A 26,873-nucleotide genomic window follows, 5' to 3' on the forward strand; every position below is an offset into this window, starting at 1 on the left:
TGAAAGATGATGTATTCAAATTCATCCATTCAAAAATAATCGCATTGAAGTGGAGAAGGCACGTGATATTCTTAGGATTACATGGGCATGAGAGCCCTCACTAAAGAGTGTTCAGTTTTATATATCTATATAAACTAGAAGAATTCCAGACCTTAAAAAAAAACTAGAAGAAGGAACTTTCCATTGAAATGCGGTGTCATTTTTGCTCTGTTTTTCTACCTTTATCGAGGCCCTGCATAACAGGAAAAACTACCCGCTGTAGGAATCCCGTAAATCAAGAAATCACGAAGCACACCTTGGACCCCACGTGTTTAGTTTAATCACGCCCATCAAGCCCGGCTTTAATGTCTTTATATACTCCCTTTCCTTCTCTCATGTATCTCACATTCTCCCCTTTCTTTACTTGTGCACGCTCAAAGAAGAGATCACACAATGGCAAACCCTTCTCTCTGTCTCCTCTTCCTCCTCTCTCTCCTGACCCCAGCCCTCATCTCCTCTTCCCCGGTTCAGGAACCAGAACTTGTAGTACAAGAAGTACATAGGTAAGTGGCTCCACTACTGCTTGTATCTTGTCGGTCCAATTTTGTAAGTTCCAATATGGGTGGTGGTGGAGACAATTTCAATTTATGTATAATGTGTCTCGTTTTGTTTTGACAGGGCCATCAATGCCTCTAGGAGGAAGTTGGGATATCTCTCTTGTGGAACCGGCAACCCCATTGATGACTGCTGGAGATGCGATCCCAATTGGGAGAAGAACCGCCAGAGGCTAGCTGATTGTGCAATTGGGTTTGGTAAGAATGCCATTGGTGGAAGAGATGGTAAGATTTATGTGGTTACAGAATCTGGTAATGATGATCCCGTGAACCCTAAGCCAGGGACTCTCAGGCATGCTGTCATTCAAGAAGAGCCATTGTGGATCATTTTTGCTCGTGACATGACAATTCAATTGAAGGAAGAACTGATCATGAACTCGTTCAAGACTATCGATGGTAGAGGTGCAAGTGTCCATATTGCTGGTGGCCCATGCATTACTATACAATATGTGACCAACATTATTATACATGGACTAAACATACACGATTGCAAGAAAGGAGGGAATGCTATGGTGAGGGACTCCCCAAACCACTTTGGATGGAGGACTGTATCAGATGGTGATGGTGTGTCCATCTTTGGTGGTGCTCACATCTGGGTGGACCATAATTCATTGTCAAATTGTGACGATGGACTCGTTGATGCCATCCATGGGTCCTCAGCCATCACCATTTCGAACAATTACATGACCCACCATGATAAAGTCATGCTTCTGGGGCATAGTGATTCCTACACTCAAGACAAGAACATGCAAGTCACCATAGCCTTCAATCACTTTGGGGAAGGTCTTGTCCAGAGAATGCCTAGGTAAGAAATTTAAAGTTCTTGATCAATAAAGTGTTGGTCAGTGGGGGTAATTAACTAGCTGCATACTCATTGTGTCGATTATCAATATTCAAACTTTGAAACTAATTAGCATTTCTTCACATTTTCAGATGTAGACATGGATATTTCCATGTGGTCAACAATGACTACACCCATTGGGAAATGTACGCCATTGGAGGGAGCGCTAGCCCAACCATCAACAGCCAAGGCAACAGATTTGTAGCACCTGACATCAGGTTCAGTAAAGAGGTGAGGAATGAGACCCCATTTATTGCCCAGCTGAAAAAACTAACTTCTTGTGAACTCAGAATGATTCGCTTCTGTAAGCCTTGAAGAATAGGACAGCGGACCCTTAATCATGCATGATTCTCTTTTCTTGATGAAGGTAACAAAACATGAAGATGCACCACAGAGTGAATGGAAGAATTGGAATTGGAGGTCTGAAGGAGATCTACTATTGAATGGAGCATTTTTCGTAGCATCTGGCGCAGGCGCTTCTTCAAGCTATGCTAGGGCATCAAGCTTGGGTGCAAGACCATCTTCACTTGTCGGTCCAATCACAATGGGGGCAGGTGCACTTAACTGCAAGAAAGGGACTCGTTGCTAGCTGATTGTGAAAGATTAAACAATGTTTTGTGACGAGTAATTTGGACTATAATTAATTAGCTGGCTAGAAAAGTAATTAAGCAGAAGGGAATTAAAAAATGAGGAGGGTGAAGAAAAGTCCAAGACTCCAAGCACTAGTTTCCCCTGGCTTTTTCTTCCCTCCAAGTTTTTATTCTTTTTACCCATTGTTATCTGCTCTAATTATATCTTCCTCCCCCTTCTCCTTTTTGTAGTCAAACTTTGAAGATTACAACCTCAGCCTGTTACTCTTTGAACCTAAGGTATCCTCTTTGAGAATTCTTGGTGGGCATAGAGAAAACAAGTGCTCTAGTGTTGATATAGTATATATCAATTATCTATTCATGTTAAACGCCTTCTCTCTCTCTCTCTCTCTCTCTCTCTCTCTCAAAGCCAAGGACAAAATGAAACATGCACCGCAAGTGAAGGCAGGAAAAAAGCTTCTCAACCTTTCACAATTGAATTGATGCATGCGATTACGAAAGTGCAACCACCAAAAGTCCAAAATTATTACAATTGGGAGCCCAAATTTCTCTATCTATCACACTAATTTCCTTCCATAATTAGCTATACAGAAAATGTTATCCACACAACTAATACCCTTTCCTTTTTAGTTAATGAAGCGCATGCATTAATTACAAAAAAAAAAAAAAGAAGCTCCTCTCATCGTTCTTTTTTACTATCACCACCCTTATAACCATGCCGTTCATCTAGTAGCAATCACCTCACCTTCTTCAGTTCATTTCTACCATTTTCCAATGACACTTTCACCAATGAATTTTAAATCAAAAAAGATTTTCACTTCTAGCTAACTACCAAAAAAGGGGTCCCCTAGCTAGTCAGTGCTAAGCAACCGGACCTACTTAAGATTTGAGAATAGATTGGGAGGGAGAACTAAAGGAGAAAAGCACATGCATGCCATGGATCTTCTGTTGATGGATTGGACTCTTCTGTCGTCTAAAATCTGGTTTCAACGCAGTCCCTTTATTTATTTATGGCTACCAGAGAAAACCCATATCATAAATAGCAGTGGTGCACATGTGGGTGTATCGAGCTCCCTGCCTTTCCAGGTATATAGGGGGAAACGTGAACCATACTTGATCTTTTTCTTCATAAAGTAATAGTTATATTGGCTTTGTCATTTGCCACTTCATAACTTGATTTTATTTATTTTTATTTTGTAATAGCAAACAGGTGAGCTGAGGTTCTCATTCTATCCAAAATGAATTTATTAAAAAACGGAGAGTTGGAGAACGATTATCAATGGCATCCATCGTATCTCTTCAAAACCTAAAAAACTGTGCCCCAGATACATTAAGGTAGCTAGGGCCTTGGTGGGTTGAGTTCTGCATTTCAATAGAATGTTTTTTTGCCTGTTGAGCTTTGGAAGAAGGATGGAATCTTGCGTGGAAGAGCTATATAATATGGAAGGAGGGATGCGATAAAAAATCTAAACTTATGGTAAAAAGAGAAAAATACCATTAAATTTATCATTTAGATGAATAATATCTTAAGTTTGATGTTTGATAGTGTTTTTTATTTTTATTTTCAAAGATAATAGTTTTATTCTATCAAAATCAATGAAATTCCTAATCATTGGCAAAATTGATCCTATCAACAAGAGGCTTTTGTACCATTATATAGAAAATATGCTAAATTGTTTGAGAATATAGTAGAAATTATTTTTTACAAGTATTTTTAACATTAAAATAATTTAAAAACATAAAAAAATAATTTAAAGAAAAAATAACATATTATTACATTTTTTATAATTTTTTCTATTATCAATCGCTTGGTATATATCTAATAAATATTTTTATTAGTATTTGCTGATAGCTACTATAATGGAATATTTATTCAAAAAAATTTAATATAATTTATCGATAAAATATTTACTTTGATATATCTATTTATATTTATTAATTTTAGGATAAATCCTCTTAATCAACAAACCAAGTTGATTAGCAAAGTAGGTGGAGAACACCTGCATTTTCTTGGAAGGGATGGTTGTGTTCCTTTAAATCCATACAATCATGACTCCATATTCAACGGTCTCAAAACTAAAGGTCATGAGAAACAAAAGGTCGTGCACCTTCTCATTACATTTACTACTAGAATCGTAGACTGAACAACAACATCATAAGCACCGGCCATATTAGGGTAAGTGCTCTTGCAAAGCTCCTTCCCATTGAAGAAGTTTCGCAATAATGGCTCCATCTTGAGGATTCTAGTAAACCTACCGACGACTACATCATGAACCTTGCTTTTGTCATTTACTACTTTACTTTTTCTTTTTTTGTATAACCATCGAGGATATATTAAAAAAACCATAAAGTTAATAGTCAAAATAAAATACGGAGAAATGTGTCAAACTTGTCTTGCTTCTCTTGTGTTTTATGTGCAACAGTAGCAATGTCTTTCGTATTTTGTTTGTTCTGCATACCTTCTCCTGTGTCAGATATTTCTTCTTTATCATTCTGAATGTCCGTGTTTGCTTCTACTACAGAGGTTCTCCATTCAATTGTATCGTATCTGGTACCCTTCTCATTGAAGAAGCTAGAGCAAGTCTCTGATTTTTCTCCATTTCCCTCATATCTTGCTTCTCCTATATGTTCTTCATCATTAATTTTAGTTTAATTATCACTGGTACTGCCACTATCTTCGCATTCATCCTCCAAGGAAACTTGTTTGAGTGTTTCTTCAAGAGTGCCCAGGTTGTTCACTACCAAATCAGTGGTTTGAGTATTCCGAGCTTCATCTAGAAGAGCAAATTCTTCATGTTCCTTGACATCCAAATCTTTTCTTTTTCTTTCTATCTCCGTGAAATTGAAACTAAATATTTCTCTCAGCAATTCATTGATATATCCTCGATGTTGTTTTTCCTCCTTGTTATTTGAGAAAATTGAACAAAAAAACAAGTATCTAATTACTTATATGTACAATATAAAATCTATTCTTAATCATTTTATAAAAACTTCAAAATTAATAATTGTTTTCATAGCTTGCCATGATAAAAGGACAGACTTACCAACATAAAATTCATCTTCTAGAACATTGTTTAGCATCATAAGTATGCTCGTTACAAAATTTACCTTTTGATAATTAGAAATCTTCTTTAATTGAAAATCCAATTAACATTTTAAAAAAAAAATAGATATAGAGATTTCATTGAATCTGGAAACACATCTACGGAAATGGTGACTATGAACTAATTCTTTAATGCATTGCCTATCATGAACACCATATAATCATGATGTCTATCTGGGTTTGTAAAAATAGATATAGGGTTTAGTCTATCCCATAATAAGTTTGTAGGCATATTTCTCTTCTCATCATGATCTCTATTTGCATCTCGTCTTGGTAATTGATCCAATCAATCAAATCCTTACGTTAAAGTTCTTTGCGCTACGCTGCCTCTCGAGCCCTCAGAATATCCTAAACGGCCACAACTTCCTTATCGTGAGATGCAAAGATGTTTCCGAAGTCTCCATCCATAAAAAAGGCCAACCGAACTGGGCAATGTTCTGGCTTTTGTTTATGCATGGGCTTAAGCATGTGGCAGACAATTAGTGAGAATTGACTTAATTATGGATTGCGACTAGTTAATACCAATAGAATTTGAGGCCATCATCCAAAAAGTAAAGCCTCAACATTTGCGTTAATTAGATTACCATAGCAACATGAACCTAAGGCGAACACCCTCTCTATGCAATTAAGTATGCTTAAATGATAATCTTATAGGATATAATTTAAATAGTCAAGTTTTAGATTTATTTTGTATAAATTACTAGTTTGAATTTTATAAATCTTAAAATTATTAAAAATTTATTGATTTAAAGACTCATAAAATTAATTGATATGTATATAAATTTGTTTGAATATCCATATAAATAATAAATGCTTAAATGGCTAATTGGTAAGAGGTTGCAAATACCAATCCCTTCCAAATGTTTGTTTGTGAATTTACAGAATAGTAAAGATTTTGTTAAAGATATAAAGAATTATGCACTATTTATTATTTTATTTTTTACTTTCATTTGAATTATTTCAATTAAGCTTCCACTAAGAAAAAATTACTTTCCTTCATGGAATGAGGTGTAAAATCTGAATGTTTTATTCAATTATTTTAAAGCCTTATACTTAATATGTTTTTTTTTTTTACTTTATTAGGTTTAGTAATCTAAACTTATAAAATAAATTAAATACGTGCGAGTAAATGTTATCTCATAAAAAAACGAAACTCTCAAAAGGCTCAAGTTAAGAGCTAATTGAATGATAACCAAAGACTTCAAGAATAAGTAAAATATTTATCAATTGTATTTTATAAGATAAATATTTCTCCCTTAACAAAAAAAAAATATTTCTTAAATATCTTAAAATATCTCATTTATAAATTTGTTTAAGGATATCATTTGCACTCTAAATCCATAACTTGACTCGATAAATTCCAACATGATAGATTAAGATTAGGCCGGTGAGTGCATGCTGAATTAATTTCTAACATTTAATTCTTGCACCGGTTTCAACTAGCTAGCCTCATTATTAAATACATCGTAATCTATTCTCTTTCTGGCATGCCCCGAAGGTCATAGTCTAGGTGATTAATGGTGGTCGAAGACAAATGTTTCCAAATTCAATGCCTACCCAATTATGATGGTTTGAACTTTGAATTCTATATATCATTCCTTCAACACCTCAATCAAGGGCCTGAAGAATCTAGCTAGAGATAACTTTTCTCCACGACACGTCTCCAGGGCTTTCTGCAAATATTTTTCTACGTATAATTAAGCACAAAGGAAGAGATGCCGATGCATGCACCAATTAATACAACCTTTATGTTTGTTTGATAGGCGAGGGAGCAATAAGTAGTTCGAGAAATTCAACCGAGAAAGTGTGAAATAGTCTCAATTGACTCGATCCAGCTATGCTTTTTCCACCAGCATGGGCAGCATTTATAGCAAATAATAGCATAAAATTGCAAGTGACGTTAGGAAAGGGAAATATGCCCTAAAGATGTCCCACCCTCTCCTTTCTCCATGACCCGCAAGAAGCTTCGATTGGAATTACAGTCGTGGAGATTATAAGCTCAAGGGCGTCCTGTGGCACAGGGTTTGACCGAGGTAAGCGCACAATTTCCATATTTCAATCATTTTCATCAAATAGACATTAAAAATTACATCCATCAAGACAAACAATAACAGTGCACATCACAATTAATTATAAAGAAAATGATGCCTTGTAAAGCGATAATAATAATAATAATACTTTTAAGAAGAAAACAATTACGAGGTATTTTATGTTTAATATGTTTTGTTATGATAAGTTAAATATCATTATTCACTAATTTATTATATAATATAACATATTTTGACTACAATATTAATGCTTTACTATATCTATTTGGGAGGAGGAACATTTATTTATGAATATTATTGATTATTATTTTTATAATTAATATCATGTTTTTAACTTGAAAATTCATGTTTTTAACCAATATTGTTTCAACATGCAATGCTTCGACAATGAGGATTTTACCATCATTTTTTGTGCTGCATAATGAAAAAATTAAAAAGTTCAATGAATTGAATATTAAATTGTGACAATATAAAATATTAATTTATATGCTCCTCTCGAACTTGGTTAAGTTCCTGTAGAAAAAAATATTAAAGTTATCAAATAATAAAATTTTATTTTATTATTATTGTAGATTTGAATGTATGGAATCATAGTGATTTTGTATAAAAAATTACATTTTGAATAGATTAAATAATACTGAATATGATATGTATAGTTCAATAAAAATACAAAGACATTTTGAAAAGCTTTTAACAAAAAATTCAAAGTTGAAATTGTCATTATAAAAAGTTAATAATCAATAAATTTCTAAATTTAAGAATGACAATTAAGTTATCTGGTCATATTCATTCATGTATACAATATTATTTACATATATGTTACTATTTATATATAAAAAAAGTTATTATAGTTAATATATATATATATATATATATATAGTAAAACAAAGATATTGAGTTTTAAGCGGTACTTTACATGACCCCTTTAGTCTTTTCTAGAAACTTACAAAAATATTATTTAAATGATGTTATTTTTGTATATGACATGATTTATAAGTGAAATGTTAATAATTAAATAAATCACAATGAATAAAATAAGACTCAACAAAATAATCTAAGAAAATAACTATTATTAAAGTCAATATCAATGGAGTTGATTACCTCACTTGTCATAAAGATTTAGAAATAAATATATTTATTGTTTTTAAAGTCAGTTCGATTATACAATCATTAGCAATGATTAGTTAATATACTGAGAAAATAATGTTTTTCATTTATAAAAAAAATAGGTGGAGAAAACCCATATATTAAGAACCCATCAATCTTCAAAATACTAGGTGTTAGAAAGGTTATACTGAATATGATATTTGGAAAGTTTTTCATCCTCAACAATGTATTATTTGTTGCTAATAAAAAAAAAACTCAATATCTAGTTTATTATTAAACAAAAATAATTTTAAGATAGTTTTTTAAAGTGATGAATTTATACCTACTAAGAGTTGTAAATAAAAATTGTATATTTACAGGAAATGAGTATATTTGTAATGACCTTTTAAAATAATAAATGTAGAAAAATAATAAGAATGATTTTATATGAAGGTTAATAAATCATGAATTATAACATTTTATTATTGTATTTATGTTGAAAACATATTTATTATTATTATTTTAATTTTTTTAAAATATTATAATCTAGTATAAGATACACAAACTTTTTCCAGGCTAAAAAAAAAATAGAATTACATTTTCTTTCACGAAGGGTTTTTCCTTAAGTGATGAAAGAAATCCTCTCGCTCGAATACATTCTCAAAATGACTAGAGTGAAGCTCAAAACAACAAGGATGACAATGTTTTTTTTAATTATTATTATTATTTATTTTCCTTGGTTCCAAGGACCGACACTGAAGGAAAGAGATTTCAATGGGTCAGTCCAAACCAAGTAAAGGCCCAATACATTTGGACCTTGAAATCATGTTTAATCCAACACTGAGTTAGGTGCAAATCCAAACCAAAGTCCAGCAAGTCTCCCCTGAGATTTATTCATCAAATCTGTAGGTTTTAATTGGTTTTGTTTGAATGCAGTTTTTAATGCAGGAAGTTTCAAGTCATCACCCGCCCGTTTAACATTTGTTTTCTCCTGTTTCTTTCTTATTTTTTTATTTTATTTTTTCCTCTATTTTTTTCTTTTATTACACGTTATCATCTTTTTTTAAATATAAGAAAAACCACCCATCCATATATATATATATAAAAGGAGACGGAAGAAAAATAAAATACAAAAGAATTTCAAAATGCCATATTTGCTTGATTCTTATAAAAACCAAGATAATAATGTAATATCGATAATATTAATGAAATTACATTTTTTTATATTTAAAAAATATACTTAACTTAACTCTAATAACAATGATTGATAGGATAGAAGAGAAAATGCTAAATGCCAAAGTTTGTTTTTGCCCTTATAATTATGATTTTCGACCTTTTAGAATAATAAAATCACAAAAGTTGGAGCGAAATACAATAATTCGCTCGTGGATCTCCCTATATACGTATGCATTTATTTATGTTTTTCAAAAAAAAAAAACAAAACAAGAAGAAGCAGAAGAGCATTGTCCAACAACTATTAGTAATATATAAATAACTTAGTAATATATATATTATTTATGTCACCCATGCTCCACTATGAGTTAAATATTTTTATTTTTTATAAAGGCATTATATATATATATATTTAATAGATTTCTATAATTAAAAGAATCTAAGTTCAAATAAAAATTTTATGCATACATATATTAAAAACAAATTGGGAACTATGTTTGCAAATAAATAAAAATTAATGATATCTAAAAATAAAAGTTAAAAAATCAAGAAATAAGTATAAATTAAGATATTTAATCTTGAAAGATAAGATACATAATTGGTTGTATTTGCTAAATTTATTTATTAAAATATTTTTTTATTTTAAAAAATATTATAGAAATATAGACACAATTAAATTGATCAAATAAAATAAAGGAAAAAAATATGAAAGGAATATATTAAAAATATTTTAAAAAATAAAACTCATTCATATAAAAGATAAAAAAATAGATTAATTAGAAAAAGTCTTTAAATTTAAATATATGACTAAAAAAATAATTGTCATTTAAAATAAGCTCTCTAAAAAAAATGAAAGAGAAAAGGGGTACTAATTTAAATATAAATTAAAAAATAATGAAAAAAACCATAGAAATAATCACTAATTTTTTTTTTAAAAAAAAAAACCTAGGTGTTGCCTATTAACACACCATTTTAGCAAGAAAGTGAATTAGTGGGATGTCTTCAAGAACATCCTTAGCTTAAATTATGAAAATCTCCTCAATATTTATTTGAATGGAAGACCTAACCCTTCATTTTCACATTAATGGTTAACTGTCTTTAGAAGAAGAGCCACTACTAGAAGAGGCCGTAGACATATGATTGGGCATAGAAGGGGTAGACCCGTTGAATTAGGATGGATCGAACCTAGATAAAGACCCTGCATAAAGAAACAATTAAGGAATGAAAGGTATTGAAATAAAAAGAATATATAAAAGTGAAATTACCTAAAATTTCATATATCCCTTTAGCCAAATAATCGATGTCATATTCAATACAAAGATTGTTAAACCTAGTGCAAACCCTTCCTTCCTCTAAGCCCAAGAAAAGCTTGTCATTTATACTCGTTAGGGGTGTCCTTCAATAATGAGTATAACTTTATATTGAAATATGTCTATTCAGAGGTCTAACTAGATCATCAAACCTCATTATTACCCATTGCTCCTTTCATTTTTTGAAACAAGTGGAATTTCCCCTCATTGTATTATTCATTAACCCATTTTACCTATTGATAAAACTAAAGAAAAAAAAACAAAGGGATTAAAGGTTCCCCTTCAGTGTTAACTCTTTAAATAAGGATAGAATGGTTCATCCATTACAATGAATTTGAGTAAGATTGATGTTATAGGATCTCAGAACATTATTTATAAATCTTTATAAAGAAAATGAGTATCCAAACTTATATGGAATATGAGGCAATAATGATATTATCATCCTCGCTATATTTGTTAGTGACTTGAGAAATGCAGTCACCAACTTCAAGGATGACTACTGTATAATCTCATGGTTGACTAGCATTAGCTAGGATTACTTAGTTCCAAGTCACCAAACTTCGCATGTCATCCATGAGAATCCTGGGCAACCTCGGTTATCCCTTCATGTTTGAAAACTTCTGAGGAAATTTCTCATCCTTTCTAGCAGTAAAAGAACGTTGAGCACTATCCCTCTAAAATCTAGGGTTAATCCCTATGATATGGAACTAAAATCATCTTTAAAAGATATGTTTCCTTTTTTTTCTTCCCCCTAGAAGTCAAAATGGTATAAGAAAGAAAAGATTGAAAGAGGTTTTATGTAAACACAAAGAAAGAAAATCTAGTTTACCTAGCCAAATAAATCCTATTTGCTGTAAAATTACTCTCGAAATTTCTTAAATCAAAGAATACTGGAAAAAAGGTTTAGTAAAGTACTAAAAAGAAGGGAATATATGAATGAAATATAGATGACAGCTCATCTAAAACCTTAGGAAGGCCAAAAGCCTATAATATTTATTGTGTATCATTAGGTGATCTTCCTAAAATATTTTTTGCTTTTTTTTTCCTAGAAAATCTTTTAAATCAATCAAAAACACCCATTCACAACGAAAGACAAGACATGTATTAGCTAATTATCTACTTGAAAATTTCTTAAGCCTCCAATGCAAGATTACACATTATAAGCTTGGGGAAAACTAATGAGTTTGATTATTTGGTTAAGATTTTTATAAATAGAGAAAATCTTAATCAAATAAGATGGGTCTGATAACACACTAAACCTAAAAAACTTGGGTTTGAAAATCAACAAGGTCCAAGGTAGTCTAGGTTTGGCAAACAAATCAGATTAAAAGGACTTAAACATGGAAACTAGCCAAACACAAGATAACACGAGTATGACAAACATGTCAGATTCAAAAGAGCTTAGAAATGACAATTAGTCAAATCCAAGGTAGCGTGGATCTGGTAAACATATCAGGCTCAATGAACTTGGACTTGACAATCAGCCAAGTTTTAAGTAATATAAGTTTGACAAACATGTTAAGCCAAAAACATTTGGGCTTGATAGTCAATCAAGTCTAAGACGACGTAGCTCGGGAAAGCATGACAAACCCAAAGAATTTGAGCTTGATAATCAACCAAGTCCATAACAACGTGGGTCTAGCAAATATGTCATACCTATAGAAGTTAGGCTTGACAGTCACCTAAGCCCAATGTAATGTGGCACTGTCAAACATTACAAATCCAAAGAACTTGGGCTTGATAGTTAAAAAAGCCCAAGGAAACATGACCCTAAAAAAACATGTTGGGCTCAAAGTATTTGGATACAACCATTACCGAATTCTAAAGCTATGTGCTCAAGCCTAGATAATCCCTCAAAGTAAGAGCATTAAAGGCAAGTTAAATCGATATACTTCTCCATCTAGAATAATTATTCGTATTGATGTAATAATTTATCTATACTTACATGTATATACAAGATCTCTAAAGAAACCTATCATACTTGTTGTTTTATTAATAAATATATTAGGAATATTTATCTCTCATTAATTCTGTCAAAAGCAGGGACTTTTCAGTCCTTCCCTTTTCTAAAAATCACAAGATTCAGGGGGTATCAATACCTCCTTGAACCATTAAAGTAAGGGTTCATAACGTTTTATCTTATAAGATAAACTCCTATAGATTTTAAAGCATTAATCCACTTAAAACTTAAAAATAAAGATTTTTTTTTAATTTAAGGCTCTTTTAAGCCATTAATGGCCTTAATACATTTATTCTCTTTCTTATATATACTGATTTTATCATCAAAAGGTCTTTAAGTCCTTCTGATAGGGACTATTTTTGCAGGTACTCAAACTTTTACCACAAGCTTGGAATTACTTAGACTAAAAAAAAGAAATTTGAAGTACTTGAATATATTGATTAACCATTATCTCAAATACTAAATAACTTATCCAATGTCGAATCCACTAAATAAGAATACCTTCGACATATCATTCTTTCTAGAAAGAATGATTTGAGCCATTATAAGTAAGGAATACGAAAACATGTAATTACCTCTTTGGACGTGAAAGACCTCCACATAAGATATGATATCCTAATAACCAATACGTTATAACCTATTCCTTCTAGGTTATAGAATACAAGATATGTAGGGAACTCTTTTCATTAGGAACTTGATTGAGACCACTTATCCAATATCAAGAATTCCTTTTTATTATTTACATATCTTAGATTTTGAGACATAATCATCATGGTGCATGAAACAATAGTATGATCTAAAAAAATTATCCTAATCTATTAAACTATTATTAATTTGAAGATAGTATAACATTATTAATAAAAAAAATGATGCTAATGAGCGATGGCGGAGGTAGAGAGGCTGATAAAGGCCCCGACCCTTATAAGGAAAAGTTTTTCTCACTCTTTTTTAATAAATACTTATAATTTTAATAAAAATAACTAAAATCTTAATTTTTAAAAAATAATTTTTTAATTTGATCCCTCCTAAATTTTCGCTATTACTCCGCCCCAGCTAACAAGGCTTTCTTTTCTTTGGCAACTGCGGCGTCCCACCGGGCCCGTATTAATTGAACCAGAACCATCCATCTAGATATGTTTTTCCCTAAGTGGGTCAGCCGGCCAGCGTCAATTGCCATTTAACATCAACATTATAATTATTGTAATAAATAATGTGCCACGTCTGGGAACTTTATTGGTTGTCTTACAAAATTCATTGGACAGCACAACCTGGATGCCTTTGTCTTCAGTGACTCTTGGGTTCCAGCCACGTGGCATTTACAAGGTTATAATATTAGGTGTCCTTGACCGAATACAAGGTTACAATATGTTTTCTGTAATATATTAGGTGTCATTGCTTTTAAAAATAATTTAAAATAAATAAATAAAATATTTTTTTAAAATAATTAAAAATAAATAAATAAAATATTTTTTAAAAAAATATTTTTAAAACATTAAAAAAAAGAGTACGTGATTCCTACTCCAAGACAAGTTCTTTATGTTTCCAGCCTTAACTCTTTCTTGCAAGTTTGTTTATCCATCCCAGGTCGGATTTTGATTTTCTTTCTCTTGCTTGTCTTTCCGAGTCAGGTGATTTTCAGACATTATATTTGGGACACGTCAACAGAAAACATCAGAAGTACAAATAAAAATATCTGGTGTTAGGTTAAAAAAATATTATATAATATTTAACAATATTCATTTATGCAGAAGGTAACAAGGAAGCAAAAGCATAGGATACAATTTGCTGTTGGGGTAGCTTTTGTGTTTAGTTATCTAAATAATTTATGTTTTTTTGCAACAAGTTTTGTATGTAATTATATTTTAAAATTTTATTTTATAGAAGATAAAATAATTTTTTAATAAAAAATAATTTTTTATTTATTTTATATGAAAAATTCATCTTATAACAATTTATTATTTATTTATTTTTATTTAATTTATTATTTATTTATTTTATATATTTTTTAAAAAATAAATTTCAATTTATGCTTAATAACGATACGAGTTGGCACAAATCTATAGATAACATCTTCAACCTTATTAAATTAAATTAAAACTAAAACATCCATGCAATCTTCTGTTTCTTCTGCTGTGCATCTTAGCATATTTGCACTAAAGATTTGTATAATGCAATGTTTTTTATATGTTTTTCTTTGTGGTTTTTTTTTTAATTTGATTATTCTATATTAATTTTATTCTAGAATAACCTTTATATTTTGTTTCAATGGGTTTAATGTGGGGTTCTCATGGAGTTAAAAAAAAAAAAAAATCCTATCATTGGATCGGCATCCAATTTTGTAAAAAGATATTTGAATTTTTTTTTAAAAAGATTGATAAGCAAGGGATAAAAATTAAAAATTAAGAAAAAACAAAAGCAGTATGTTTTGTCCATGAAAGGGGAAGAAGAAGAAATAGGTGTGGGAATCGAGGAGTTAACAGAGAAAAAAAATAAAAATGAAAAAGAAAAGAAAAATAGGTTACTGGAAATAAACAAAAGCTATAATGCCGATTTAGAATTTAAAATTTAGAGTTTAATTTTTTTTATTATTATTGAAACCATTCCAACTATATTAAAAAAAGATCCTCATCAGAGTTCAGAGAAAATTGCATGCTCCTTCTTCTTAATTCGATGGCTTTCCTCGCATATTGGCACATATATCATACACATTATATATTTTTATATTAATTAACGTTGATTAAATATATTATTATTTTAATATCTAAAAAAATAATATTATCTTAAATTATTTTTTTAAATTAAATTATATTTTTATATATCATTCAAATTATCTCTAAACCTACTAAGTCAATTATATTATGTTGAGGTAACATCCACATGTTTAATTTGAAGCTTGATATAGAAAAAGAGTTGTATTAGGATATTTTATGTTTAATTCGTTAAGTTAAGTTTATTGGCACTGTCTACGCTTTTTTTTTTTAGTGTTAAAAAAACATTGCTTGAATTTTTTTTATAAAAACAAAGTTTGAATATAATTGTTTTTTTCTTTATAATTGAATCAAGTTTTGGTCTCGTCAACCTTATATATGATAAAGTCATGCTTGATGTTTAAAAAGTATTATACCCATGATAACGTTATTTTACATCTCGAATTCACAACTGTAGCGAATCACGAGCGACAAAATTAGTCTTATCAAATTGTTCGTGGTTAAAAAGTAATCTAATCTCGGTTTCTTGGAATATTGCCACTCTAAAATAGAGACCTAATGGATTGGATTGCCAATAAATCTAAGATTAATATTGGTTAGAAGCTTGATTTGGATGCCGAGTGAAAAAATAAAAAAGAATGATGAGATTGAGTAAACTCGGGGTAAACTTAAAATAAATTAAGAAAAAAAAAAAGAAACAGGTAGGAATAGATAAGCTTGAGTGAGAATATATATATATATATATATAGTTCGTTGATATTGTTTTATTGAGGATGACAGTATATTTAATGAATATACATATTGATTTCAGGATACAACTTATCATAAAATAAAATAAAAAATGGTAATTCTATCGCAAACAAGATTAGACGACTAGTACTTATTAGAAATGTATGGTTGCACTAAAACGACAGCATTTAATAAGGATATAAATAATGGGTGTATGAGCCGTTTCATCCCTCGAGTCTTTTGAGTTGTTTATATCGGCCCATGTACTTACACCATAAACACATCAACGCTTGTACTTTGCAAATTCATGGTCCCTTGGTAGTGCTTTTGACGTGGATTCGAGCTGTATTTTAAATACTGTTATTTTAAAAAATATATAAAATTTTTGTGTTTAAAATTATGTTTTATATTTTTAAATTATTTTTTTGTGTTACTATTAAAAATAATTTTTTTAAAATAAAAAAATTATTTTAATTTATTTTTGAGTAAAAAATACTTTAATAAACAATTGCTACTATACTCTCAAATACCTTTATAAACTCATTTGGTATTATAATGATGGTTATTTTTTAAAATATTTTTTATTTAAAAATACATATAAATAATTATTATTTTTTATTTTTTTATTCTATTTTTAATATCAATATATTAAAAATATTTAAAACACAAAAAATATTAATTTAAAATAAAAAATTAATTTTTTTTAAAAACTCTTTGAAAATGTAAAAACAAATGAATTCATACAAAGGGACTGAATAAAAATTGAAAGTACAAAGATGCTAATGTCCAAGATTAAAGTACAATGATTTATTAGACGAATTTATTAAACTTTAGGCACTTCCTCATGAATTTAACCTATAAACTATAATCTTGGTGTGATTAGTTTGTTTTAAATTGGACAATAAAAAAATGAATTTAGTATGGACAAAAAAAATCAGTATTTAATATATATAAATACTGATTTATGTGATTTTGACTTTGTAATATATATATATATATATATATGTGGCCTCCGGCAGTGACCATGAATTCAATGAAAACCTTAAAAAAATGAAATAATGTTCCGTGCACACCTCGATTTGATATTGATGCAGAGGAGATACTATTTTTTTGAGGGAGCGATCATGTACTTCTTTAGCAGATGAGCTCGGCAGGTGCATGCATTCGAACACCAATCATTGTTTTGTTACTGTTTACAAACCGTATTAATTGATGACATATGTCATGAAGTAATTAAATTCCCTTTACAAATTAATCATAATAAACATTCATGGCTACATTTTCTTGATTTTTTTTTTTTTTTTCCCTTTTCGTTTTCTGACTTTACTCGTTCAGATGTTTGTTGACTGTTCATTTATCACTCTGATACAACCTTTTCTTAACTTGTCACCAAAGGCACAAAATTAATTTGGCTGAACGATGGATTAAACTTCTCAAAAAATATAATAAATATTATTTTAATATATTTTTAAATAAAATATATTTTTCTAAAAATATATTTTACTAGCATTACTATTTTCCCCCCCCTAAAGAAATAAACAAAGGACTCTCTCCTTAGTTGTCTATAAAACCAGAGACAGCCTACGCATCTACCATATTCATTACAAAACACATCAAAAACAACTCGTGTATCATATGGGGGAAACTCATAACACCGCAACCGCTGCCACCCCCACCATCTCCGGCGACCTCATGAGCAGTCATTTTCAATTCTCCGATCATAATTCATTGCCTGAACCAGACGTCCAAATCCTCACGTCCAGTGGCCTCCGCATCCCGGCTCACACTGGCATTCTCGTACGTCCCTTTTCTCTTTTCCTTTGTAGCTTTTCGCTTTCCGTTTTCTTAATTGATTCTCGAATCGAGTAATCCATGAAGGGTCCAAATCTTTTAGATCCTTTTTTTCGCTTTCCGTTTTCTTAATTGATTCTCAAATCGAGTAATCTTCGTAAAACATAAAGGGTCCAAATCTTTTAGATCCTTTTTTGTTTTTATCATCGGCAAAATGTTAACAAACGGCAGGTTTGCTTTGAATTTTGATATTCTAATTGCTGATTTCTTTTATATTTAATGATATGCTGAATTTTATATTTTGTTATTTTTGTTGGCAGGCATCAGTGTCACCGGTACTGGAAAATATCATAGATAGGCTACATAAACACCATAGCTCCGAGAAGATCATCCCTATCCTCGGTGTTCCATGCGACGCCGTTTCCCTATTCATTCAATTCCTCTACTCCTCAAGGTTTATTTTCATTTTCATTATTATTTTTATATTATTATTCAAGGGTTATTTATTTTATTTTCATTTTCATTATTATTTTTATATTATTCAAGGGTTATTTATTTTATTCATCTTTTCTTTCTGGCCTAATAAATCTACGTGCTTATCTCAGCCGATCATTCTTTGAAATCCAAGTAAATATCCAACGACCGAAAATGAATAACAGTTGACGGCTTATTATTAATTGTTTTTACTTTTTCTAATTTTGATGAGTTTGAAGCTTAATTAAATGGCCTTCAGTTTCTGGTAAATGACGAGAGAGCCCCCCAACCCCCTTCTGGTGCAGGTGCAGCGAGGAGGAGTTGGAGAAGTATGGAATCCATCTACTGGCGTTGTCACACGTGTACTTGGTCCCACAGTTGAAGCACATCTGTTCAAAGGCTGTTGGTCAACGTTTGACCGTCGAGAATGTGGTGGATGTACTCCAATTGGCTAGGCTCTGCGATTCACCGGATCTTTATGTCAAGTGCATGAAGATGTTGTATGATAATTTCAAGGCTGTAGAAAAGACAGAAGGTTGGAAGTTCATGCAGGAGAATGACCCTTTTCTTGAGCTCGAGATTCTCAAATTCATTGACGAAGCTGAATCGGTGAGTTCTGATCGTTGGATTAAGAAAACATAATCGAAGAAAAGCAAACAGTACGACTGACACGGTTCGAATTGAAATTGTGAAATGGTGTGCAGAGGAAGAAGAGAACAAGGAGGCAGAGAGAGGAGCAGAGATTGTTCATGGAGCTAAGTGAAGCAATGGAGTGCTTAGAGCACATTTGCACAGAAGGGTGCACGACCGTCGGCCCATGTGACCTGGGACCTAGCAATAAACGTCGGGGTCCGTGCAACAAGTTCTCCACATGCGAAGGTCTCCAGCTTCTGATCAAGCACTTCGCCTTGTGTAAGAATCGGGTTAATGGAAAATGCTCAAGGTGTAAGCGGATGGGGCAGCTCTTAAGACTACACTCATCAATCTGTGACCAAACTGATTCTTGCAGGGTTCCTCTTTGCAGGTATCTGAATAAAATCCCTTTATTTTGTTAATTTCTCTAATATCGTTTATTTTAACTCGCTGGATCATGCTTAGTTATGAGCTTTGATGGTGCATTTGCATTATTAATTATTCTTACAACTAATTGGCCCTGCGTGTTTCTCAGGCCATCAGTTGGTCAAGGGGAAGAGAGATTTTTATTGGGATTAATTTTGCTTCTTCTTTTTTCCCGGAATTGGAAGATTTTTTTAGAGTGATGAAGTGGTGCTTCATTCTTACAATCCCCACCAAATAAAGGAAGCGCTGTCAAGAATCTAAACTTGAAGCCTTTACTTACATCTTGGCTTCCTTCGAAAAAATTATATGTTGGTAAAGAATAATGAGTAATATTATATTAATTATTTTTCAGAACTATTATGTCAAGAATCTAAACTTGAAGCCTTTACATCTTGGCTTCCTTCGAAAAAATTACATGTTGGTCAAGAATAATGAGTAATATTATATTAATTTCAGAACTATTAAAAAACACATATAAAAAGAAGAGAATAAAACTCATAACACATAAAAAATAATAAGAATATCTTTACTTGAAACCTTTTTTTTCTAGATATATCAATTTTTTTTTAAAAAAAGTTAATTAGCCCAAGAAATAAGCAATCGGATATAAAGTTATTATTTAAGTACTGTAAATATTATTGAGTTACTAGCTCACTTTCAAATTATCTTGCCCTGTATGACATTGTGCCTCTAATTAGATTTAACACTCTTGAAAAAAAAATCTAAAAAATAATTTTTTGTTTCAAATAATTTTTTTGTTTTATAATTATTTTGATATAATAATATTAAAAATAAATTCTTTTTAAAAATATATTTTCAAACAAAAATCATTTAAAAAGCTAGTTACATCATACACTGTTTTAATATGACTTGCAAAGTGTATTTTGCCACACGATCCATAAAAATCATTTATAGTGGTTGAGACATTGCGTTTTTATTCAGAGAACCACATTTTAGTAGCTGATGGTCATGTAGGGTTGGCCTAGTGGAATGCTTTTGATTTTTCAGTGCCTTTTTTTTTTATCCACCTGAAAGTATAAAAGTGGTCGTTGGCTGGTCACAATTGCTTAGCCGATTCCCCCCGAAGCTTCTAGTTTTTATCTAATTTTGTGTGGTTATTCTTTCGTTCTGGGTTCTGCATAAAAATCTAAGAGAAGGGTTATTTCTGCCCATTTATCCCAATGAAATGATGGCTGGTTCAATCAGTTTTTGATGTAGAAGATAGGGATATCGCACTAAGCTAATAAGGCTAAGCGAGGCTACTTCAATGTGACAGATAAAGATGATATTTTCAACAGATATTTTTATCTTCATTATGGTTTGTCCGGCTGTACCTGGGGATGGCCCAACTGGACTGAGAGGAAGGCATGGAGCCGCATGGTGGACCCCTTCCCTCAGCTTCCACAAGGCGTGGCAACCACCAATTTAGCCGCCAATTAGGAACAATGGAAGGATTGCCATCAATGCTTCGATAACATACATGGCACCTAGTCATAATTTATTGCAAGACTGTGCCAGGCCTGCAGTAACTAACAATGCTGCCATTTTCTTCACCTGTGACAGGCAATTGAAACTGAAAATGCAACGAGAGAGAAAAGGAGATGAAACCCTGTGGAACTTATTGGTGAAGAAGGTTGCGTCTGCTAGGGTCATGTCTTCTCTATCTCTCCCCAAGAGGAAAAGAGAAGAACCGAGGGAGACAATACATGATCATGGTATTAGAAACTTCAGAAAGTAGTCGAACAACTGTACAAGACTACTCATTATAATTTTTAAGTTGTTTTTGTAGACAGTGAAGAGCTTGGGTTAGGCTTTTGTAAAATAGTTATGTTTTGATAGTTTAATGGTTGCTCCTAGTTCTAAACCTATGTAACCTAGTCTCTGTTTTGTAGTCTGGCTTGTAACCCTACAGCGTTCATCGTTTCCTTGTTGTAGTTGTGAAAATTATATAAGAAAGAGTATCCGTTATTATACAGACAAAATTTTCAAAATTCAACGCCAGAAGAACATGCCCATGGTGCCATCTTACACGGCAATAAGATGAAGGGCAAAGGACTTCCACTTAGCAATTATAGAAGAGCTCTGTGCTTATGTATTCTATCTGGATCAGAACACATGGGAAATGTTAATGGAAATCCATCATAATAAAAAAAATTAAATAATAATAAAAATTCATTACTCTCTCTAGATTTCAAATTACTTTTTTTTCGAGCAAAATATTTGAAGTCCTAACCCACTTCACCACTCCAGTGAACTCTCTCATCTCCAATATAAACCCAATAATGTTAATATCAACGACTATTGTGATCATAATATGATTGACTAGTCTTCTCTCCTCTTTTTGTTAGGATACTGTCATACAAACCCGACAAGACAAAAGATAAGGAACAAGATAAAATGAGAAATGACACACAAGAATTTACGTGGTTTACCCAATTTGACTACATGTTAGGGTGATTTCACACTTTTTTCATGCGTCTCTCTTCTCTTTTAACTTTTAAGAACTCATATGTATGTATGTATGTATAGCCTGTAAGATAATTATTCATGAACAGTGCAGCTAAATTTGTAACTATAGAATATAATGTAAAACACCCTTTTTAGCTTTTTTATTTTGTTAATTATTAATTAATGTTAATTGTTAAGTAATTTTATTCTCATCCTATCATCTATAAATAGACCTCCATGAAAAAAATCCTAGAATTAAATTAATTATTCTTTACAAATTATATAGAGATAGTCAAATTAATCATTTTATTTTTTATTACATAGTAAAATTACTAATTCAACAATAAAAAATAATGTAAATTACTTGAATGCGTTTTGGTATTTTTAATTTTCAAGGGACATAGCATGATAATAAAAAATTTAAGATCTGTATAGTAAATTTCAAGTTTGAGTTACAGTCTATAGTTCTTACAAGAGTTTGGGATAGTCAGGATTTTACTTACTCATCTGGACGTACAAAATATGTATTCTAAAAAGTAGGATTTTCTCGAATTTAATTTTTTTTTGATATTTTTAGTTTCTACAAAATTATAATAATGTGATTGTTTTTTTTCTTCCAGTTTTTGTCTTTTCAACTCTTTCAAAATTATAATAAAATCAACATAATTATTTATTATTTTATTATTTTATATTGATTTTATTATAAATATAAAGGTTCCTCCAGAGTATTATTATAATTAATATATATTAAATATTATTAAAAAAAACTATTAGCACGGGCAGACAACCCCATGTTATTTGGATGGCATGTGTGTGGGGTTATTCAAATACCAAATGTTGTCTTCTAAGATACCAGATGTTGTCTTCTAAGATGGCATCTAGAGAGTCTCGACACCCCTTACGTGATAATTTGACATATTGACTAAATATGCCTCTAGTCTAGCGCTGATTTTTTTTCCTTTCTTCTTCTTCTTCTCTCTTTTCTTTAAACTCAACATCAACCCTTTTAAAAGATCAGACGAGCCCCTTTTTAAAAAAAAAAAAAATACAAGAAGACTGATTTTTATTGTATAAATTTTTATCGTTTATCAGGTTTTCGATAATTAATAGATGGAAAAAGTGGCATGAATACAAGAGCGGTTTTCTAAGTGAAGCTGAGATGTTCAGCTTATACGAGCACTGTTAAAGGCAGAGCTCATGCAAACAAGGAATCCGTTCATGGCCCACTAGGATTTCATTGCTTCCATTAGGATCGTCTTTTGCAGTTCTCGTGCCACTTCCTGGTTCAAGGGGCTGAGAAATAACCTAAGAGGGTCCTGCATCATCATGAACTCAGGTTTTGCAAGCAGAAAATACTTTCTTTTTCGTTGAACAAAAAAGGCCATCGACAAATTGTAACCACTGGTGTAAAAGAGCTGCAGCCATTGTCGAGGACAGCATTATCAATTATGACACGAATTACAGTAGATCGGATGGGGGTGGCAATGAACTTCGATTGGCAATTATGGAACACGGGGAAATTTTGTTTAGTCATGAAGAGCCACTATCTGCCATTCTGCACAGTTATCTGCCATTCTGCACAGTTTCTTTTTCTTTTTTGAATGATGTTCCCCTGCTAAATTTACACGCGGTGTCTCAGCGTGGAAAGTTAAAAGAAAAGGGAATGCTTGTTGAATTATCTCCTCTCGATCCGGTAACTTGTGTATTTAGAGCTCATCAAAGAGTTTTATTTCAAATCAAATTCAAGTTTACTCAATTGATACGACAAGGCTTAGATTATGTTAGGTCAATTCCAAGATTTTCTTAAAAAATATTTTATTCTTTATCTAAAATCATATCATTTCATTAAGAAATTAAAATGTTATTAATTGTTTTAAAATTAATCTAAATTTACTGATACAACAAACTTACAACCGAAACCGAAGCACTGTTCAACAACAATGATATTTAGAGTAATATCAGGCAGAAAGTGAGTTCCTTTAGGCTTTGTCCGTCGTCGACATCTTCAAAGTCCCTCCTTTTCTGAATCATTAGAGGCCACACGCCGAACATGCTTCCTGGAATGAACTAGCCCGGCAACATCTTCCTAAATCTGTTTCAAAAAACATTAATGTACTTATTTAAGTATAACCCCAGACTAATAGTATCTTAATTATTGTTCCTGCCACAAGTAGTTTTCTAACTAAGAAACTCATGAATGTATTCTTCCCCGTCCAATTTTCTATGTTGTTATCCCGCCTCCAATGGAGGACTCCGGCTAGCTCAGGAGTTTCCATGAAAGTTGCTATCAATAAAGTCTCCTCGTGTACTGAAAACCAGAACAAGCCCTATTTTCAATTTAAAAAATCTTTTAAAATAAAATTTTTGATGCATTTGTGCGTATAAAAACTATAATTTTTAAGTATTTAAGTGATTACCTCACATAATTATAATTAGATAAAGAGATGATCTATATAAATTATATAAATGACCTAATATCTATTTATATTGACTAGGTTTATATATATTTATATTGACTAGTTTTAGGCTAAAAAAAAGCATGATCACATCAGCCTAAGTCATCAGCTTTAAAAGAATATATTAAGAGATGAAACTGTTAGATTGAATTTAATTTTTTATAAGTAATTTGTTTAAAAAGGTCAAACCATTAAATCATCCATAATTATCATCGAGGCCCAAAAAGTTTTGTTTTATCGAATTTTATTATTTTTTAAGGAGAATTTTCTAACCTTATAAACATATAAGGTGACATTCTTCATTAGTTTTATTTTAGGAAAATAAATTTAAAATTTTCATCTGTAATTTTCATTTACTTATTTAAATTGTTGTGTTTTTTCATCTATAAACAAATTCTTTCAACGGAATCAATTCGAAGACTGAAATTGCTGAATATGTAATGCATGTGAAGCTGAAACGGCTGGTATATACAAGCACTGTTACACTATGGACCTGGTATGATCTATCGTCATTGCTATGATTTTTAAGCTATTTTCCTGGTGCTAGAGGCTGAGAAAAATAACATAATGGGGCCCTTTAACGTCATGAATTACAATTTTTTTAGCAGAAAGTACTTCTTTTTTCTTGGAAAATGAATGTGTTTGTCATCAATCAACATCAAATGGGTCTCCACATTCATTGAATTCACAAAACTTGGAAATGAACTAAAAATACTTGCAACGCGTTTTATTATTTTTTTCAAATAAAAAAAATATATACACAAGTTTTTCAATGAGTTTTTATAATGAAAAAAATATATAATTAAATAATCAAGAACTATATATACAAATAAAAAAATCATAAACAATAACTAAAAAAAATATAAATTAAAATTTTAATTTTATAAACTGGGATATTTACTCAGTTCTATTTGTTAATTTTTTAATTAAAATAATTTTTTTATTTAAAAAAAAATAATACAAATAAAGATACAAATTAAATTGATTGAATAAAAAAATATTATGTAAGGCACATATTAGAAATATTATCTAAATATAATTTTTTATTTTCAAACTTAAAATTCATCTATACTAAAAATAAAAACAAAAATTATAACAACCCCAATATTTGTATTAAAAAGGACATGATAATTAAATTCAAATAGGAGAAAATGCTTTTAACATCAACCAAAAATATAATTATTCATATTACCCAATTAACTCCGCATTACTTTTCACTAATAGATAATTAATTTTTTACCAGTTTATTTAGCAAGCATTATTGTCATCAATCAAAAAATTGGTTTACTATTTCACCCTTTCATCAAGATACAAATTTCATTAATTAGAGAATTAATTCTTCATCTCACTCATTTGTCGAGACACTAATTTTATTAAATTAGAAATTCGTTCAATGATTTACTCATTCACTATGGTACTAATTCCATTAATTAGGAAATTAATTCCTTATCACGTCTATTCATAAGTACATTAATCCCATTAATTTAGAAATTAGTTTAATAATTTGCTCATAGAACCCTATTAATCAAGAAATTAATTTCTTATCACTCCCATTCACCAGGACATTAATCCCATAAATTCAAGAATTAATTCATCACCTCACATATCTTATATTCTTAAGTAAACAATATAATAATAAATAATTTTTCAACCACAATTAATGAGATAAAAAATACATATTAAGTAATAATAAATTTAGGTATTGTGTAGTTACTTGACAACTTAGCTTGAGCTAAAGTTTTCTATTGTGGTGTTGGCCTGGTAGTTTCTCCTAAATTAACAAGTATATCATATTATTATTTTACTTTTTATACTAACACACTCAATAAATAAAATCTTTTCAATTATCTTTTCATTTACCAAAATAAAATATAGAGACAAACATGAAAATTCCCTTCTTCTTTTCATAAATTTCCTTTTTATTCTTCCAATTTCGACATTGTAACACAATTCGTTTCATCATTCACATAAAAAAAATATAAAAGAAAATTCATAATCTATTTACTTTTTAACATTAATATCATTAATTTCTTAAACAATCTCATCATCTTATCAAAATTCTTAAATTTTTATTTTTCTTGTTATTATTTTTTTCAAAAATCCCTTCTTGAAGAACACCTAAAATTATGCTTAAATTACTATAAATTCTTACTTTCACTACTCACTTCAATAATTTTAATACAATTTTACAATTAATAATTTTAATACAATTTTACAATTAATTATATTTTTTTCTAAAATTTATCATGAACACTAATTTCTCATTTCACAAAATTCAATTAATTTAAAGTATAAATTCTACAATAATCTTGTTTAAAAGTGTGAGGATAACTTACCAAGCAATAATTGAAGTTTTAACACTCTTAAATTGTGAAATTTTCCTTGCTTGAATTTGCTTTTCCTTTGGTCATCGAATGCTTACTTCTCTTTTAAAATGCAAGTTTGTTCTCCTTCTTTTTTCCATTACAGCATGTCCCTCAATTTTTCTTCCACGCAAACTTGCA

General features: G+C 30.5%; 2 protein-coding genes and 1 long non-coding RNA gene across 3 annotated transcripts; 2 read left to right on the forward strand and 1 right to left on the reverse strand.

Moving 5' to 3' along the window:
- The first annotated feature begins 365 nt into the window (after window positions 1-365).
- Window positions 366-2,396, forward strand: LOC105136698 (Pectin lyase-like superfamily protein). The gene is made up of 4 exons (XM_011042137.1): window positions 366-542; window positions 658-1,398; window positions 1,527-1,665; window positions 1,802-2,396. The coding sequence occupies exons 1-4, from the start codon at window positions 433-435 to the stop codon at window positions 2,021-2,023; spliced, it is 1,212 nt and encodes a 403-aa protein (XP_011040439.1). The 5' UTR covers window positions 366-432; the 3' UTR covers window positions 2,024-2,396.
- A 15,337-nt stretch (window positions 2,397-17,733) lies between these two features.
- BT1 (BTB and TAZ domain protein 1) lies at window positions 17,734-21,372 on the forward strand. Its single transcript, XM_011042138.1, has 5 exons — window positions 17,734-17,938; window positions 18,253-18,386; window positions 18,712-19,015; window positions 19,111-19,430; window positions 21,029-21,372. Exons 1-5 carry the CDS (start codon window positions 17,777-17,779, stop codon window positions 21,201-21,203), a joined length of 1,095 nt encoding a protein of 364 aa, XP_011040440.1. The 5' UTR covers window positions 17,734-17,776; the 3' UTR covers window positions 21,204-21,372.
- On the reverse strand, window positions 19,631-19,958 carry LOC105136699 (uncharacterized). Its single transcript, XR_844403.1, has 2 exons — window positions 19,827-19,958; window positions 19,631-19,713 (listed from the first exon to the last, which is right to left on the reverse strand). It is a non-coding gene; the product is annotated as an uncharacterized LOC105136699 (long non-coding RNA).
- Window positions 21,373-26,873: the final 5,501 nt, after the last annotated feature.

The sequence above is a fragment of the Populus euphratica genome, unplaced genomic scaffold, assembly GCF_000495115.2.
Source record: "Populus euphratica unplaced genomic scaffold, PopEup_1.0 scaffold60.1, whole genome shotgun sequence".
In the NCBI taxonomy this organism is placed as follows: domain Eukaryota; kingdom Viridiplantae; phylum Streptophyta; class Magnoliopsida; order Malpighiales; family Salicaceae; genus Populus; species Populus euphratica.